General features: G+C 55.8%; 2 protein-coding genes across 8 annotated transcripts in view; one reads left to right on the top strand and one right to left on the bottom strand.

Moving 5' to 3' along the window:
* Positions 1-17,442, top strand: part of CMTR1 (cap methyltransferase 1) — a 63,345-nt gene that overhangs the window by 39,988 nt on the left and 5,915 nt on the right. For 3 of the 5 annotated variants that reach the window (XM_040644653.1, XM_040644654.1, XM_040644652.1), the window contains 8 exons: positions 539-670; positions 1,737-1,859; positions 2,474-2,565; positions 3,380-3,448; positions 4,643-4,690; positions 5,540-5,652; positions 6,266-6,374; positions 7,183-8,640. In XM_040644653.1, coding sequence (XP_040500587.1) covers positions 539-670; positions 1,737-1,859; positions 2,474-2,565; positions 3,380-3,448; positions 4,643-4,690; positions 5,540-5,652; positions 6,266-6,374; positions 7,183-7,315 — 819 coding nt within the window. In that variant the 3' untranslated portion in view covers positions 7,316-8,640. Of the gene's footprint in view, positions 1-538; positions 671-1,736; positions 1,860-2,473; positions 2,566-3,379; positions 3,449-4,642; positions 4,691-5,539; positions 5,653-6,265; positions 6,375-7,182; positions 8,641-10,527; positions 10,697-11,556; positions 11,802-17,442 lie in introns of those variants that run through there. The other 2 variants (XR_005838728.1, XR_005838729.1) reach the window with 2 other exon arrangements.
* CCDC167 (coiled-coil domain containing 167) overlaps positions 10,000-17,442 on the bottom strand; it is a 19,383-nt gene continuing 11,940 nt past the window's right edge. For 2 of the 3 annotated variants that reach the window (XM_040644656.1, XM_040644655.1), the window contains 3 exons: positions 12,076-12,170; positions 11,819-11,871; positions 10,000-10,360 (listed from right to left, as the gene is read on the bottom strand). In XM_040644656.1, coding sequence (XP_040500590.1) covers positions 10,029-10,360; positions 11,819-11,871; positions 12,076-12,170 — 480 coding nt within the window. In that variant the 3' untranslated portion in view covers positions 10,000-10,028. Of the gene's footprint in view, positions 10,366-11,818; positions 11,872-12,075; positions 12,171-17,442 lie in introns of all 3 variants that reach the window. The other variant, XM_008693373.2, reaches the window with a different exon arrangement.

The raw sequence follows: 17,442 nt of genomic DNA, 5'->3' as shown, positions 1-17,442 counted from the left end.
CCCGGTTTTTCTTCCTACCACCTGATTTCCAGCTTTTCTCTGGGCTTCATTTAAATCTGGCCTGGATCGTGGGCCATCGTGCTGGTTTTGTGGGGTCAGGGACTGGAGAATGTGGTTAAGATGACCTCGAAAGAGTAGCATGTGTACATTTTTTCTAAGTGGGGTGGAGAGGTCACTTAACTGCTCTCAAACCAACTACTGATGAGTCCTCGCCTTCAGTTTTATTGAAGGGGTGGCTTTTATATTCTGGTGACATTTCCTTATGGCTCTGGTAAATTGATCTGTACTCAGGGACTCGGTGTTCTTTCCCTTCCCAGCCTGTCCTAATAGGTCCTAAAGGAACACTCCAAGCAGATGGAATTAGATCCCAGTTAACGCGTGGTTAGGTAGAGCCGGGATGCAGGGGGGCATGTTTCAGAGAGCCAGTTCTTCCTGTCCCTCGCCTCTCCCAGCCTGCCCCCACCCCCATACAGGCACCCTTACTGAGCGCTGTCCATTCCCCCAACCCAGCCGTGTTTTCTCTGACCCGGGGCTGCAGGGCACTGAGATTGACATCTTCAGCTATAAGCCCACGCTGCTCACCTCCAAAACTCTGGAGAAGATCCGCCCAGTGCTTGACTACCGCTGCATGGTGTCTGGCAGCGAGCAGAAGTTCCTCATTGGCCTGGGGGTAAGTCTGCTGCTGGCTTCCCATCTGGCCGTTGGGGTGATGGAACCTTGGTCTCGGTCTGTGGGAGTCTGGACAGCTGCCTGCCACACTTGATGCGTGTTCTCTTAGCACCAAGGAGCTGGGGCTTTGACCCCAGAGAGGGTGTTTCTTAAAGCTTCACTTCCTTTCTTCCTCTGAGTTGGCCAAGTGCCATTCATTCATTCAGTTTTTCATTAATTCACACATTTGTTTCCCCATCTCTGTGCATTGCTAAAGGGAACACTGCTTCTTTTCTTGTGACGGTAAGCTTCCTAGGCTAGCAGGATGGTCAACAGGCTAATGTGGCTTGAATCCACGCAGCCATTTCTTTGCAACACCATCCCTCCTCATCCTGTCTTGCTCTGGAGCCCTTAGAGTCTAAGATAAGGGAAAGCCTTGGCAATTTTTTCTTTTTTTTTTGGTGAGAGAGCGGGCGTGTGTGTGAGCAAAAGGGGGAGTGGGAGAGGGGGAGAGAGAATCTTAAGCAGGCTCCACGGCCAGGACTGAGCCCAGTGATCTCTCAGCCCTGAGATCATGACCTGAGCCGAAACTGAGAGTCAGATGCTTAACTGCCTGAGCCACCCAGGCGCCCCAAGCCTTGGCAATTCTGTATCTTAATTGCGTAAAGTCATCATTGCTCTTTCTTTCTACTCTGCCTTGTATCTCTGTGTAACTTTATCTCTCTCCCTCACTTGTGTTCTCTCACACTTGATCTTTTTCTTTTTACTTGCGGTCCCCCTCTCCCCGGCTCACTGGACCCTTCTACAACCTCACCTCAGAGAAACAGACAGCAAGCTTGATCTTTCCTGATGGCTACTCACCGTGGACTTAGGCCTTTTGAATGGTGCCCTGGGCCTGTTCCCTCTCACTAGGACCACCAGATCCCTGTCGCTGAAGTATAACTGGCTAATCTCTCCTAGACATTTTCTTCTGACATTTCCCAGCCCCATCAGCTTATAGCTGCCAACAAAAAGCCCATTTGAGAACTGAGCCTCTCACCCCTCGATCTCCATGCCTGCCTGATGGGGCCCTTTCTCTCTGCCCATAGAAGTCCCAGATTTACACATGGGATGGCCGCCAGTCAGACCGCTGGGTCAAGCTGGACCTGAAGACAGAGCTACCCCGGGATACTCTGCTGTCTGTGGAGATCGTCCATGAGCTGAAAGGGGAGGTCAGAGGTGGTTCTGCTCACGTGTTCTGGCCCTGCCAGCTAAGCTGTAGAGCTAAGCTCCCCCTGAGTTAACTGGGTTACATTGTATGGTGCTTGACAGGGCCCAGGGCTGGGGGAAGGCTTTGTAATGATTCCTCCTCCTCGAGTAGTTGCTCTAAACCATGATATGTTCAGGTAGGAAGGACCACAGTCCCCATGTGTGGAAGAGGGGATCTCGGTCGTCTCTGGGCAGTGAGGGCCGTATAGCTGCTGATTTTGCTTTTACCAGGGATCCCTTGAGCTTTGGCCATTACAACCATACCGATGACTTTCAGAACGGTCAGTGGGAACAGTTGACAGGATTGGGATGCTGGGCCCTGGCTGGAGCACCATGGCGGCCGCTTCTCCCTGGGTTCCGGGGGGCTCATCACCCAAAGCCTCAGATCTCTGCCTGCTCAGAAGTCTGGGCCAGTGCGGTGCTGAGAATGAGCTGGGAAGGGGGGCAAGAGAAATATCCTGTGTCTGGAGTCCTTCTCTTGTCTGGCTACAGGTAGAATGGAGGCCAGCATGCCATGGTGGGCAGAATGGGCCCCGGCCAGTGCCTGGCAGGGTGGGCAGTGTACTTGTCCTTCTAGGGGAAGGCCCAGCGGAAAATCAGTGCCATCCACATCCTCGATGTCCTCGTGCTGAACGGCAGCGACGTGCGAGAGCAGCACTTTAACCAGCGGTTTGACCTGGGCCCTGGGGAGGGAGGGAGGGCGGGGTAGGCCAGGGCAGCTCTGGCAGCAGCCTCCGGGGCTTGGCCCCTCACCGAGGCCTCCTTGCCTGAGGATAGCCTTAGTTTCCCTTTCCCATCCATTGGCTGGTTCCAGGGGCAGGGAGAGGAATGAATACCGGCACCGCAGAGTTTGCTAGGGCATGGGCCTTGATGGCCGTAGATTCCAGCACACTCCATTTTGCCACAGCTGTTCAGATCAGAAGTGATGTTTGTGTTAAGGCTGAGCAAGACGATAACCTTATGGAGAGAGGAAGGGTCTCTAAAGAACACGTCTTAAGCATGGGTGGTCCCATTTCAGTCATTTCGTCTGGATCCCTTTTGTTTGTGGATGGATGCCTGATCCGTTGTTGGGAGGGGGGAAGGGACAAAAAGGAGGGACATCTGACACCACCGTGTTGTGACGTCACTGCTAAGGCGGCTCTTCTGTGTGGTGTGCTGTGGTATCAGTAGTTAGGGGGGAGTGGACACAGACGGTAGAGACCGTAAAGACGATGCTTGAGGTTGCCTGGAGGGGACTGAGCACACCTCGAGGCACCCTTCAGGACCGCCTCCCAGGACGGAGTGGAAGGGGGAATCCAGAGAGCACAGGCCTGCAGTGGAGGAGGGCGGGCTGGGCTTCCTGGGGGCGGGAGTGCTGCCTCTCGGAGCAGCGGTGCTGCACACCTGACGTGTTCCCTCACGGCTGGCGTGGAAGAGCCCTGGGGGCGGGGGTGCTGGTGGAGGCGCCTTTGCTTGCCTCTGAGAGCCTCTGTTTGAACTGTAGAATTCAGCTTGCTGAGAAATTTGTGAAAGCTGTTTCCAAGCCCAGTCGGCCTGACATGAATCCCATCAGGTGAGCATATGTTCTCTCCCTTCCAAATCCCGCTCCCCGTCCCCCATTGCTGCTTTGTGGCCAGTGCCGGCTTCCCCATCCTGTGGGGGATGGGAGAACTCAGTAGAGGGGACCAGGCAAGGTTGGCTTCAGAGAGAAGACTACCCTTGGTGAGTGTGAATTGTTTGGGTTGCCAGGACAGGTGTCTCCTTCGCCCCAGTCTCTCCCCAACCTGCCTGTCCCAGTGGGCCAACCTCCAGAGGAGAGATTCACTCCTAGGGGTTAAGGTGTCCCCATTTAAGATGCACGTGCTCACACACCTTGTGAATCACACGTGCACGCTTGAATATCATTAGCATGTCACCTGGCCTTTTCATTTTTTTCAGGTAAGAGAAGGGTGCTAAGGGAATGGGAGTTTTTGAACATGAAAAAGAGAAAGTTTGTTGTCACGTTAGGTAGTGTGAAAGTTCCAGGACCCCAAGGGAGGAGAGGAGGATGAGGACAGTCAGGGAGCCAACAGATGGAGAACAGTCTTTCCAGGCTGCTCCCAGGTCAGAGGTTATTACCTTTGGGGCTTCATGTGACTAGAGACTGAGGTGTCTGTTTACCCTTTATGTAAAATCTGTCTGCCAGGTCCTGAGGGCCACCTTCCAGGGACCCTCCCTGTGTTGCTGGTGGTCTGGTTGCTGGGGCCCTGGGGACGTTACCCGGTAGCAGTTCCAAAGATGTATTCAAGGGCCCCCAGAGGTGGAGGAATCCTGCCCCCTGTGGTAAAAGGCCTCTTAGAACTGTTTGGAAGTAACTCTGCTACAGGAAGCCCTAAAATCCATGGCAACAGACCTGGGCATGAGTGTTGACCTCGGTGCTTCTCGTGGTGACAGGGAAGATCACTTAGGGTGGGAATGCTGGAGGAGACGGCTTTGTCTGCCCGACCTTGCCCTCTCGCCCTTCTTCCATAACCATAGTTGTGCTCCCCAGTTGCCCTGGGGCAGGCCCAAGGCGGTGTTTGGTAGCTCTGAGCTAGGGGCATGTCTGTGAGGAACAGCGGTGAGCCAGCCTGGGGGGTCCTCATTCTGGTGGGTTGGGGATACAGGGACCCAAAGCAGAGGACAAGGACAGGCACCGCCTCCTACCTCCCAGCTGCTGCCAGATAAGAATGTCTGCCCCCTGAGCCCCCAGGAAGCCTTTGTCCCCTCTCTGTCCCTCTACACACAGGGTGAAGGAGGTGTACAGACTAGAGGAGATGGAGAAGATCTTTGTCAGGTGAGTGACTCTGTCTTAGCTCAGGATTTGAGAGGAGCTGGGGTCGGGGGTGCAGCAGTGTTTTTTGCAGAGCCGGGTTGTGGGGGAGGCAGTGAGTTGGCCCCGCGGGCTGCCTCTGACCCCCCTGCTGCAGCCACGAGCCCCCCGGCTGCGCGCTGATGCAGCACCCTGTCGGGGGGGAGCAGGGCGGGTGTGTGTCAGGCAGAAATACGGGCTCACTGACGCCGTAATAGTTACGGTCGTCCCTGTGAGGGGCAGAGCAGCCAGCTGCTTGAAATGCTGTAAATCCCAGCTCCTGGTGCTGACAGAGATTGAGCCTGGAGGGTAGAAGGGGGCAGAGCTGCTTCCTCGTATTCTTGGTGGTGTGCAGGGTGCTCCAGTCTGTGAGTCTTATCCTGGGTTTGTGCCCACCACGGCCAGCCATAGGAGCTGGGCCAGGACTCCATGGTCTCGGGTTAACTCTTTAGTGGTTACTGAGATGCCTTTGGTGGTGGACTGAAGGCCCAGTGGCACCTCTGGTCTCGGATCTTACCCTTACTGGTGTCATCCTGAACCCCGACCGCAACAGCAGCGACAGAGCGGGGCCATCTGTCACGCTCCTGCCTCCGCTGTGTAGTTGAGAGTTTAGAGCCCGAGTCCTACATCCAGCTCTGCACAAACTCCCTTGCTGTGTGGCCTGGAGCAGCTCCTGTCTGCCTCAGTTTCTTATGTCAACATAAGATAAATCCTGAGATAAATCCTGTGGGTGGTGAGGTTTTGATATCAGCCAGAGACTAATGTGAGCGCGCTCGTGCTCGCTCGCTCATGTACGCACTCACACTTCCTGTTGACTCACCTCGGGGAGATCAGGTTAGAGATGAAGATCATCAAGGGCTCCAGCGGCACTCCGAAGCTCAGCTACACAGGGCGGGATGACCGGCACTTTGTGCCCACTGGCCTCTACATCGTCAGGACGGTGAACGGTAGGTGACGGGGGGTCGCTCCCTGCCCTCTTTCCCGCGGCCAGGAGGATGGCCCAGACCCTGACTGAGCCAGAGCCGAAAGCTGCCTGCTAAGGTGCACAGCGGCCAGGCTGGCATTTCTTGGAGGTGTAGTTTGGAGGGGTGGGGACTGCGTCCCCCCCCCCGGCCCCGCCCCCGCCCGGGGACTGGTTTGGGGCTGGGGAGAGAGGAGTGCGGTTGGTCTGTGCACAGATCATGTCCTCATGGCAGGAAAAGGGCCTTCTCAAGGGGGCAGCAGCAGATCCAGAAAGTCAAGCTTGGCCATTTGCATCCTCAGTACCATCCCTTTCTCTTCAGTGCCCTTTAGCTAGCAGAGCCTTTTCTTTGCCAGGGTCCCAGAGTTGTCGCCCTGGTGGCAGGTGGCAGGTTGAGAAGTAATTATCTTAGGTGTCCTCCTTGAGCCTCTTCAGGCTGGTGATCAAGGCTGTATGCTCACAGGCCGTTCTCTGCCTGCTTTTTGGAAGAGGGGACTGGAAGAACAGGAGTGTAGGAAGATACACCCCTATGTTGGTCTGCCCCTGTCCCCCGTGAATAACGTGTGTCCTTTATGACCTTTCCCTCTTCCTTCTGTCAGAGCCGTGGACTATGGGATTCAGCAAAAGCTTCAAGAGGAAGTTCTTCTACAACAAGAAAACCAAGATCTCTACCTTTGATCTCCCTGCAGACTCCATTGCCCCATTTCAGTAAGTGGCCCTCCTCCGTGCCTTTCCCCTCCATAGCTTCAGGTGCTCCTGCCAGGATGCCAGCCCTCTTGGGGCACACCCCAAGTCCTGAGAAAGATGGTGCCCACGCAGGGGCCCTCCTGAGCGTGGGCCGGGCTCCTCCCAAGGGTGGGGATGTGGCCCTCTTCTGGGTAGAGGCTCAGTGAGAGGCGAATGATGCCAGGACCTGCTGTGATGGTTGGGGGTCCTCAGTGGGCAGGGCCTCACCCAGGCAGGGCATCTGCCCCTTGGAGTGGCCACTGCTTACGTTGCTTTCCGGTACTGGCCTGATGGTGGGAACCTACTGAGGGCCTGCAGCCATACCCCTTGGGACTCAAGGTCCTAAAGTCGTCCCTCATTAGGACCCAGTGTCCACTGGCCAGATTGTTAGTCCTAGGTTTTGACAGCAGCCAGCAGCCCTGATGTGCCTGTAGTCAGCCACAGACACTAGTTTCTGTTGCCACACTAATACTGTTTTCTTAAAGCAGCACAGACAGGTAAACCAGGAATATCAGTCACTGTAGGAATCCAGATGGACACAATTAGCAGCAGCAGCTCTTTGTTGGGAAAAGCTGGTTCCGGAAGTGAGGAAGGAGGAACTGGGGCCTACTGGGTACCTTCTGGCTGCCAGAGGGAAGACCCTTACCCGGAATCAAAGGATGCTCCCCCCGCCCCCGCCCCTTAAGAACCAACCCTCTAAATCACGGTTGCCGGGGCTGGGGTGGTGATCTCTTGGTCCTGCTCCACCTGGGTACAGCCCTCTGACCTCCTTTCTCTTCCTTCTCCCCAGCATCTGCTACTATGGCAGGCTCTTCTGGGAGTGGGGGGATGGCATCCGTGTGCATGACTCCCAGAAGCCCCAGGACCCAGACAAGCTGTCCAAGGAAGATGTCCTCTCGTTCATCCAGACACACAGCGCCTGAGGGCGTGGGGATGCCCACCCCTGCCGAATGACCTGTCGTTCTCTGAGTCAGGGCGCTCTGCCTGGGGCTCAAAGGACTGGTTTTTTTTCCCCTTCAAGGAGAGGGACTGGGGAGCGCAGTCACTGCAGCCTGGCCATTAAGGGGTGGGTGGTCTCCTCTCCATTCTCCCTGAAGAACTCAGTCAGGGGCCTTCAGAGGACTCTAACGTTCCTTCTGGGACACCTCTTGAACTTCCCTCCCCGGAGACCTGCCTGCCAGGGCTCAGCCTTAGGCTGCTGCTCCCGCAGTGGGTTTGAGGTCAGGCTCAGGGAACGTGCGGCCGGCGGAGGACTTGTCAGAGAACAGCAGGGCCTTGGCTCTGCCATTCTCTCTTGTATCCTGTAGACTCACTTTTCTGAGTTCCGTGCACTGCCCTGAGGGTGGCCATGCTCCTGCTCTGCCCAGCTTTTTATTGGGCCAACCCTAAGTGGGTGTAGGCCAGGGGCAGCTGCTCTACAAATCGAGGTTTTGTTTCTTTGAACTTGCTCTGTTTTGATGCCAAGTCGGAGAAGATTTTGTCTCCTCCCCTGACCCCTGACCTGGTCTTCCCTGCAGTTCTCAGCCGGACCTCTGACAGTCCCGCAGGCCGGGAAGGGAGGCATGTGGGCCACACATCCCTGACGCTGTGTCTCGACACAGGTAGTGTCTTGGCAGGGGGTGTGACTGCCTCCTGGGGTTGTGAGCCTTCCTGGGCCCCATCCCCTTTTGATCTGAACCTGGGCAGCTCTAGAAGAGGAAGCAGCCTTGCAGACCTGCCTTTTTCTATGCCCCAGAGTAGTGGCCCCCTGGCAACACGGGGTATCTCTGGGGTTGGGTCACACCTGGCCCTTTGGCAATCATGGCACCCCCATTTGCCACAGCCACCTTGCAAACCCCTCCCTTCGTTTTTCTTGCCCAATAGGAAGTACAGTCACTTTTGTTTGTCCTTTTGTGGTCACTCCATTTCCTCTGTCGTGGCAGAGGGGGAAGAGGGGAAGCTGGGCAGTAGCTTTGGGTGGGGGAGGGCACCTGTGGTTGTTTTTAATGGGAAATACCTCTCAGAGATGCTCCTATGGGCTCCCTAGGGCCCCATCCCAGTGCTGGGCTGGTTTCCATGGAGATAGGGCACTGAGACTCCCTGTGAGGTCGGAACTGTACCTGGGGGGAGGGTCTCCAGCCAGCATCCAGCCCCTCCCTCCCCCTAGGTTGGCGGCAGCACCGCTGAGAAAGCTGTATTTCCACCCAGTTCTGGGTATATCAGTGTGTCTTGCAGAATCTTGGATCATTAAAGATAAACATATTTTTAATGCCTGTGTGGCTCTGTGCTGGGGCTATTGGCTGTTTGTCCTTGGTGCTGTGTGGTCTGGGATTGGCTTGGATGAAACTGCTTGGGCTGGAGAAGGGGGGAAGCTCTGCTTAGGAAGAGGGGGAAAAGCAGATTGGTTTACTCAGAGCCTGTGTAAGTTCCTGGGCCCCACAGGCCCTGCTGCTTGCTTCTGGAGAGGGGCCCAGGAAGAGCCCAAGAAATTATGCAGCTCCTGTTGGAAGCAGGGACTGGAGAATGAATGAACCTACAGCCCAGCGGGACAGGGAGGCACCTTCCCCCCTTCACATAAATCTCACAGCTCACTCTATGGTGGCACTGTGACAATCCAGAATCAGTCTGTGTGACTAAAATAACAGAGGCGTCAGACCAATTAGTGTCACTAGACTGGAGGAAGAGAGGGAGGGAGAGATGGTTTCGCTGACCCCTGGCCAGCTTCCCCTCCGTTCTGGGCCTGCACTGGGAGGGGGGAGGGTGCTGCACTTGGGGTGAGGCATGCAGGTGCCAATGGCACCCCCCTCTCGGCTCAGGGCTACGGCTTCTCCACCAGCTCCGCAGCTCTGGTGCTGGCCTCCCACAGCCTGCCTCTGCTTGGCTCCTTCCTTCACCCTGGCCCTGAGGGTCCGTCCTTGATGTCTCACGACCTTAGCTCCTGGGGCAGCTCCTTTCCTTGTTTTCACTTTCTTAATTGGTATAGTCTCCACGCCAAGCCCTACTGTGCTCTGCCTTGCTCCGGCCTCCCACTCCTGACCCTCCCGGTCCTGGGGCTGGGAGCAGAGTTGAGGGCGGGGATACGTGTTTGCTGCTCCTGGCCCCCGCTCCGGTCGGCCCTGCCCCTACTGCTTCTCCCAGGAGCCCTGCCTGATTTACTGACTACTGTCACCATAAGTCTGTCCGGTCATTACCAAGGCTCTTGCTGCCCACTTCCTCTGCCAGGCCTCACCAGCCCTGCTTGCCTCTTGAAGATGGATTAACTCTGTGCTCCCATGGGACCTCCACATGACCACTTCAAGTCCCCGGTCACCCTCTGTGTGCAGGCTGCATTTTTTCTGCCATAATTACAGGCAGTGGCACTGACTGGAGGGCAAGACAGTGTGTCTGGTGGGGGCGGTGGATGGGTGGCGTCATGCCTAGGCCCTGGAAATGGCTCCCAGAATAGTTTTGGCTTTAAAAATGCTTTCCGTTGTCTTACTCCCCACTTAAGCTGGGGACTGACCTTCGCAGCGCCCCTTCCCCCCTCCTGAATTCTAAGCCAAGCACTTCCCCTTGAACATCTTCTCTTCCTTGATTCCTGAGGGCCACCCCCACTAGCCTCCAGCTGCAGTCAGACCATGACATTTACTCAGCAGACAGGAGCAGCCTGGCTGTTCTTTATTGCCTTTCCCTTGGGCTGAGGGAGGAACCAGCACACAGTCCTTCTGCAGACACAGGCCCCACAGCAGGACCAGGAGGCGAGACGGGCTGGGCCCACAGGAGGCCCTGCTGCAGTGTCTGGGCTGGGGAGAAAGGCTCCTGTACCTTGGCTGTCTTGAGGCTTGGAGGGCCTGCTTGGTAGTGACCAGGGGCCAAGGGGAAGCCTGTGCCGACCGTGGAGCACCTCAGGCTCACAGGGTCCAGTAGGTGTAGACGAGGCTCAGGAGGATGAAGACGGCCACAGAGAGCAGCGCGTTCCTCCGGTTCTCCCGCCGAAGCAGCTTCAGCTCCTTCTCTAGGAGAGAACAGGGTGGTGAACAGGTGGACCCCTCTGCCACCCTCCTCTGCCTCTGCTTCTCTGGCAAATGGGTGTACGCACTGTTGAGAGCAGAGGTGTTCCCACCCAGCTTCTCTGCTGCTTCTCCACAAAAATGACTGTCCTACTTGATCTGCCCAGATTCTCACCACCTTTTGGCTACAGATCCTGGCCCAAAGGAATCCCACCACCCAATGCTGCTCAGCCATTTTTCTTCAAATGCAGTGGAACTTGAGGATGGAGCGTGTGAGGGGGTCATCTAAAAGGCCACACCTGATAGCCACGCTAGGTGTTGGCATGGCATTACCAGGTGAGTCCTCTGGCCTGTCGCTGCCGGCGGGGGGTGGGGGTGGGGTGCTTCATGGGACTCATCCTTTCAGGGGGTCTCATCTGGCCGACTAGAAACTCAGGGCGGCTGGGACTTTTGGGGACTGATACTGGAGTAGGGACAGGGTGGGGCCACACCATCGGTGCTTCCAGCCCTGCCCCCTGCTGGACGCCCAGCTAAGCTGGAACCAGGGATGCTAGGAGAAGGCAGGGTGTGCCCACAGGGCATCCATTCATCCCCTTGTGTGACGTGCAGGTGGGCGGTACTGTGCTACCTCTCAGGTAAACTGAGGGCTGATGGTAAAAACTGCTAGGCTTGAGGCAGAATGGCTATCCCTCCCCTACTGTGTGAAGGAGGGGGTAGGTAGTCAGCTCTGGGCAGGCCAGACTGAGACTGGGGCCCAGGTACGGGTGTGTGTGTGTACACGTGCTGTGCTTACAGTATTGATTCAAACTCCCTTTGGGAGATTCCCTGTCACCTGGACTGTTCTGGGGCTGATTCTTGGCAGGTCTGGTCTCTCAGGGGGAGAACAAAACCGAGAAGTCTGAGGAACCTCTGCAGACCATCTTCCTCTCAGGCTGGCTGGGGCAGGGTTGGGGTAGGAGTGGACGTAGCCGCTCTCCTCTGCACCCTGCTGGCTCTACCTGGCTCTGCTCCCAGTGTCCAGAAGGTGGCAGCATTGCTCCACCCACAGAAGCCCTTCCTTCACCTCTAGGGTTTTCCTGGGATGGAGTGTGAGGTGGGAGGGGAGAGGCGGGTGGGGGAGGACAGATCTCCCAAGTCTGGGTGGATGTGAGAGTCTCTTCTGGACCTGACCATAACCATTCCCCTTCATCCCACAGAGGAAGAACAGACCCACAGGCCTCTCCATCTCCCCTGGAACAAAGGAACAGACCTGCTCTCCTTCCAGGCTGCCAGGCTTACAGTGGGTTCCTATGGCCTCAGCAGAGGGGTGGGGGTGCGGGGCGGTCGCAGGGTGGTGGTGGGGGGGGCTCCCTCCCAAAGAACCTTCTTGATCCTTATGACCTGATGGGCTCCCTGGGCTGTCTGTCCCCTCCTAACCCTGGGACTGGAGGATGGGGCTGGTAAAGGGAACTTTCTTACCATAGTGGGAGGCTTTGTTCATCAGGCTGTTTTTCTCCTTCTCCAGAGACTTCCTGTGAGGGGAGAAGGAGTTTTATGGCTCAAGCCCTTTTCTTCCCATCTCAGGGGCAGCTGACATACCGGGGCAGGATGGACGAGGGGAACAGGAGCCCAAATCTCCAGTGGCAAGGGGTAGGGTGAATGGAAGCACAGGGCCAGGGCCCCAGGATAAATATGAGGGGTCGGGAGAAGGCAGGAGTCTGGGACAGACACATTACCTGGCCTCTGGGCTCAGCTCCACCCCATAGAGCCTGGAGTTGACAGCCTCCAGGTCTCTCCGACACTGCGACAGCTTCTCCTCCAGCCCATCGATCTGAAACACACGGCACACCCGACAGATAGAGATGGGGGGCAGAGCCTTAAAACTTTCAAAACAGTTGGGATCCTGGGATGGGGAGGAAGGAGCCTCTAGGAGTCGTCTTGGATAGCGCCCTGCCTCCCCTGGCCCTGGCCTCCCAGCCGCTTTGATTTGCTGTCCTCTGCCTCCACACAGTGAGGCCTGAGCCCCACTGGAAACAGCTCTGGGTGTGCTGAGGTTCTCGCAGCGGCCCCGCCCCTCTGGACCAAGCCTGGGATCGGGGCAGAGGGCAGCAGTCCCTCAGTCAGCTCTGTGTCCCCAGCACACGTCCTGGCTGCGCCCACAGCAGGAGCCAGCAGAGCTCGGGAATGAGGCAGGCGCCCGCTGCACAGGCCCAGCCGAGAATGCAGTGAGGTGCCGCCTTTCCCTAGAGCTCCACACACGTGAGGGTTGGGGGATTAGACATCTCAGGGACAAAAAGCAGGGGTGTTTTTTGCATTGACACACTTCTTAAGGTAGTCTTAAGTTGTTAATATCTATTCTCCCATGAGAATCAATAAAAAAAATTACTGAGTATTAAAAAAAAACAACCCACACAGCTCAAAAACTTGTTTCTTTCTGACTTGGTTCTTGTGCAAAAACATTGTCTGTCATCAAGGCAGCCGTAACTTGCAGGGCAAAATAGCTAAGCTCCTCAAAGGCTGGCTGCCAAAGGTATCAGTTTTCCCATTTGTTTTGATTATAGTTTCAGAGCTGTGTTCTTGGACAAATATGAGTTGTAGGAAAATATTCTGTAAAATACTGGACTGGATGGTCCAAGCCTGGTTCCTGGTATCATACATGTGGCTTTGAAAGTTCATCTGTGTCCGTCTGTCTCCAGGTGTCTGTCTCATCAGCCACCTTTCTGGGCCCGGGTCTGTTCCAGCACCTCTGCCCTGCTGGCGGGAGCCCAGATTTCAGTGGGCAGGAAGGTTCAGAGGGCCTGTGTCCCTCACGGCAGCTGACAGAATAGTGCCTCAGGTCCCCAGGACACTCGACTTTCCATCTGACTTCACTCACTCTTGCCACATCCCTGGGAGGAATTGCAAGTACGACCTCTATTTCACAAATGGGAGACTGAGATCCCCAAAGGGAATGACTTTTCTGAGACAGACTGGAGCACCCCTCTCCTTACTGGTCTCAGCCAGTTCTGTATCTAGCCGCTTCTAGAAAGGCCCCTGTGGAGATGGTAATCAGTGATTCCAAGTGTGGATCCCAGAGTCCCAGGCAGGTGTTCTGGGGTCCGTGTCAGGAGAGATGCACTTGAAGCCTTCTGCCCCTCTCCTCAGCACCTACCCCAGCCATTTCTGGGTCGGCCACTTTGCCTTGTCCCAATGCCTGCCCCAAATGACACACCATCTAGTCCCTTCCCAACAGCCTCAGCTTGCTGCCAGCTCCAACTCCAGAAGCAGAGCCCTGTGGGAGGGAGCAACTGAAGAGCCCCGAGGTAACTGCCTGGTAATTGTATCATTTCTCTGCTAATTGGCACCAAAGGTAGGACTGTCCTGGGGAACAGCCTCAGCAAGGAGCTGGGGCCTGTGCCTGGGGAGGCCAGAGGCCATCCGGGAACCTGTACTGCAGGGAAATAAGCACCAGGCAGCCAGGCTCAGGGAACCGTGGCGGCCTGATATGATGGTCTGTGGGGCTAGATGAGAAGAGCAGGCGCTTCAGGCCACCACGTGGCCCACGCATCACAGCAGCACCCTCAGCCCAGACCCTGGGGACCCTGAGGCTTGCTGCTGCCATCGTGTAGAAACCACAGGCAGGGCACCAAACTCCACACTAGGTCCCAAAGCGTAATTCTTGAAGCACAACCCCCTCCACAAGGCCTTCTCTGCTGCCCTTGGCTGGAGAAGTACCACATCCTCCCCTTGGCAAACGAATTAGGCCTCCTCTCTTAAGGCTGACAGCACACCAGGTCATCACAGCTATGAGCGTCCAACGTCACCTTCCTAGACTGGGAACCCCTAGGGCCTATGGTGTAAACTCACAGCCCAGGGATCAAGTGTCACCCAGATTGGCCCATTCTGTTTGTGTATGTGACGGCCTGGCTCCTAAAGATGCCCGACTGTGTAGCTCCTATCCTAGAATGGTGGCCATCGGTCTCTCCTTTGTGGTCACCAGAAGGCCTGGCCTGCTGCAGTCTTTGTAGCCATGGAGGAGTGACTCTGGTTGGACGTGGATGGGGCCAAGGAGCTAGGGACAGATCTAGACCTCACATAGCAACTAGAGCCTGAAACCCTCCCCTAGCGCCCACAGAAGCTCGAAGAAGCTAGAAGGAGAAGCAACTACACTTGCACACAGACTATGTACTTTGCTGCTAACCCAGTGCACATCTTTAGTCCTGGGATAGCTTGCTTCCTGCCATCCCTTGGGCCAAGTGCTAGTTCGCACGTCATTCTGGGAAGAAGCAGCTTGGGGATCTCCGTCCCTAAACACCTCTGGAAGGGTACCAGGTGCCCAAACAAGTGGTAATTGGGCCAGAACAAGGCTGGGAACTCATGCTAAGCAAAATCTTTAAATTGAGGTTGGCAAACCACAAGTGGCCAAGCCAATCTGCTGTCGTGCTCTGGGCAGGGCCTGTGGAGCTGGCAGTCAGAGGCCTTTATCTGAACAAGCCCAATTTATCTGCAGTTCCACTGAATATCCCCACTTTCATTTACCACTTTTTAATGAGGCTTAAACGGACGAACACAAATCAAGGTTTTAGGGACTCAAGTTCTAACCTCCCTCTATGAATATTTATGTCCTGCTGACAGCTCTCTCTGATTCCCTTCTAAATAGCAAGTTCCCCTTTTTTATAACCCAGCTGCTTGATGTGGGCTGAGTGAGGGGAGGCTGAGACTGTCAGGAAGCTCTTCAGTAGGCCACAAACCCGTCCTCAGAAGGTGACCCTGCTGGCAGTCAAACACCCTGCAGCATTTGCTGAAGCAGAAGCCGGCTCTCGAGCAGCTATGATAAGGGGTGCAAAGATTCAGAGGGACCTGGCTGCGAGAAGGCAGGAGGGAAGTCAGGATGCATCTTTTACTTGTGGCTGGGGTCAGGAGTGGTGCCTACAGAGTGGGGTGGACTCAACATGGGCCAGAAACGGGGAAGAGGACCCAGAAAGTGGACCTTAAAGGCAGCCCCTCCTTGGGCGTTCAGTCAACTTTCGATGGCATGCATGTGGATTACGCACTGCAGATTTCCCAGTGCAACTCTAGAGTCCTTGGGTAGCTTTCTCTCGCCGCCAGGCTAAAGGCAACAGAGCACAATACAGCCAGGACAGGAGAGAGGGCACAGGGTTAGGACCAGAACAAGAAGACAAATGCCAGGAAGATTCTAAACACATAGGGTGAGAGCTGGGCAAGCAGTTGGGAGCCCAAGTGCCCAGAAGCCTGAAACTGTGGGTCCTGAGAAGTGTGGTAGTGAGGAGTATGGGCTGTAAGCGGGTGCCTCAGCTTGCTGCTCACCTGCCCTCTGAAGGACTTCCTTAATTCTGTGCCTCATTTTATTCCTGTGTAAAACAAAGTTCATGTTTCATATTTCAAAACGTCGTGAGGATGCTAGGAGGCCATACGTGTAAGGTGCTTAAACAGTGCCGAACACACACAGTAAGAGTTAAATAAGTGTGTGCTGTCATTATTAGCAGAGAATGGTTTCCACTTGATATTTGGGGAACAGAGAAAGAAAAGTGAGTTAATGTGAGATTAGAGTAAGAGAAGGAGACAGAAGTGGGGATGTGTGATGGAGAGGAATCTCCACCCATCACTGGCTGGCAGCAATGGCAAGGGGAGGCCGTCTAGCTGGGATATGGCCATCCTCCGAGTCTGCAGAGGAGGGGTTCAGCAGTGGGGGGGGGGGGCTGCAGGGTAGCCTATCAGAACAGCACTGCCTCTAAAGCCTAACCCATCCAGCTGGCTCAGAACACAGCATGCTGGGAACCTCATGTTCCTGCCTGGGGAGGAAGCTGGGCTGGGCTCTGGAGCCGGCCCCAACTTGCTGAGGCTCGGCCTGGTGGCACCCGCGGATGAGGCCCAGAGCGGTGTCTAAGGGCACACAGACTCAGGTGTGGTCTGGGCGCGGATCAGCATCTGAGGAGACATGGAATGGCAGGTGGGGACTGGCAGTTGGAGACCATGTTCACCCACACCATGGCCTGGCATCCAGCTAAGCTGGGAGCAGGAATGCGAAGCCCCAGGACTAAGGCAGAAAGAGGCCCCATCAAAGAGACTGGACCAACTCTAGTAGGAAGAGAAGGTTACACTCTGGAGGCCACAGAGGTTCCCAGGACTCCTGCCCAACTGGCTGGATACAGGGTTAACCGGCAGGAAGAGTGTGGCCGGGCCAAGAGTGGCTCAGGTACTGAGACTCGCGTGGAGCTAGAGGGGGCAGCACTGCTGGTTGTGACTGTCACAGGCAAAGTGGTAACAGCCGAGGTGGGGACTGAGACGAGGCACTCATTCAGGCACAGTGTGGGAACGAGAGTGGATACCCCCTCTGTAAAATTACATTAAAAAATATCCATGCATTGCATTTATATTGAAGACCAAGTGTCCATTTTTATCCAGGGACAAAGAACACTGTGTCTCTTTGACGTAATTGTGAGGTGAAGCACGGCTGCAAAGGGACACTAGAAGTCAGGTGGTGGTGTGAGCTTTCTACCAGTTAGCAAACTGCCTTCTGGCACGTCACACAGAGTTGAGGACTTGGTAGGTGTGAAAACCCGTGTGCCGCGCGGTTCAGGGGACGAGAGGTAGGTGGTGAGTGTGCAGGGTGTCCTGGTAGAACAGCTGGTCCTTCACCCTGAGACCAGACCATGGGGACTGCTGGTGTGAGCCCAGAAAGGAAGACGCAGAGCGGGAGGGAAAAAGTATGTAAGGTAGGCAGTGGGAAGGAGTTGAAGGTCCCAGAGGAGGCCCTGGAACCGGAATCCGTAAGTCTGTACTTGAGAGGCCCATCCTACCACAGACAGGATGAGAACCTCTGCCTTTCTGACCCAGGCGCGGACTGGGGAATCAGAGCCTGGAGCCTGGTGGGCCGCTTCGAGAGTGGGTAGAGACGCAGGCTCAGGGGCGCAGGGGGGTATCCTGCATAAGAATGTGAAGATCTGAAGTCAGGCGGCAGGCAGTGGAGGTTAGCAGAGGCCCCGCCCCAGCCGAGTGGGGCCGCTGGTCCTTTGGCAGGTGCCAAGGGAAGCGAGGGTGGCTTCTTTGCAGTCACCAGGGGCAGAGACTTGCGGCCTTCCTCAAGCGCCCTTCGGATGCCG

Source organism: Ursus maritimus, unplaced genomic scaffold, assembly GCF_017311325.1.
Source record: "Ursus maritimus isolate PB19 unplaced genomic scaffold, ASM1731132v1 scaffold_30, whole genome shotgun sequence".
Classification (NCBI taxonomy): domain Eukaryota; kingdom Metazoa; phylum Chordata; class Mammalia; order Carnivora; family Ursidae; genus Ursus; species Ursus maritimus.
The sequence above is the reverse complement of the archived record's forward strand: the minus strand, read 5'-3'. Positions and strand labels throughout refer to the sequence as shown.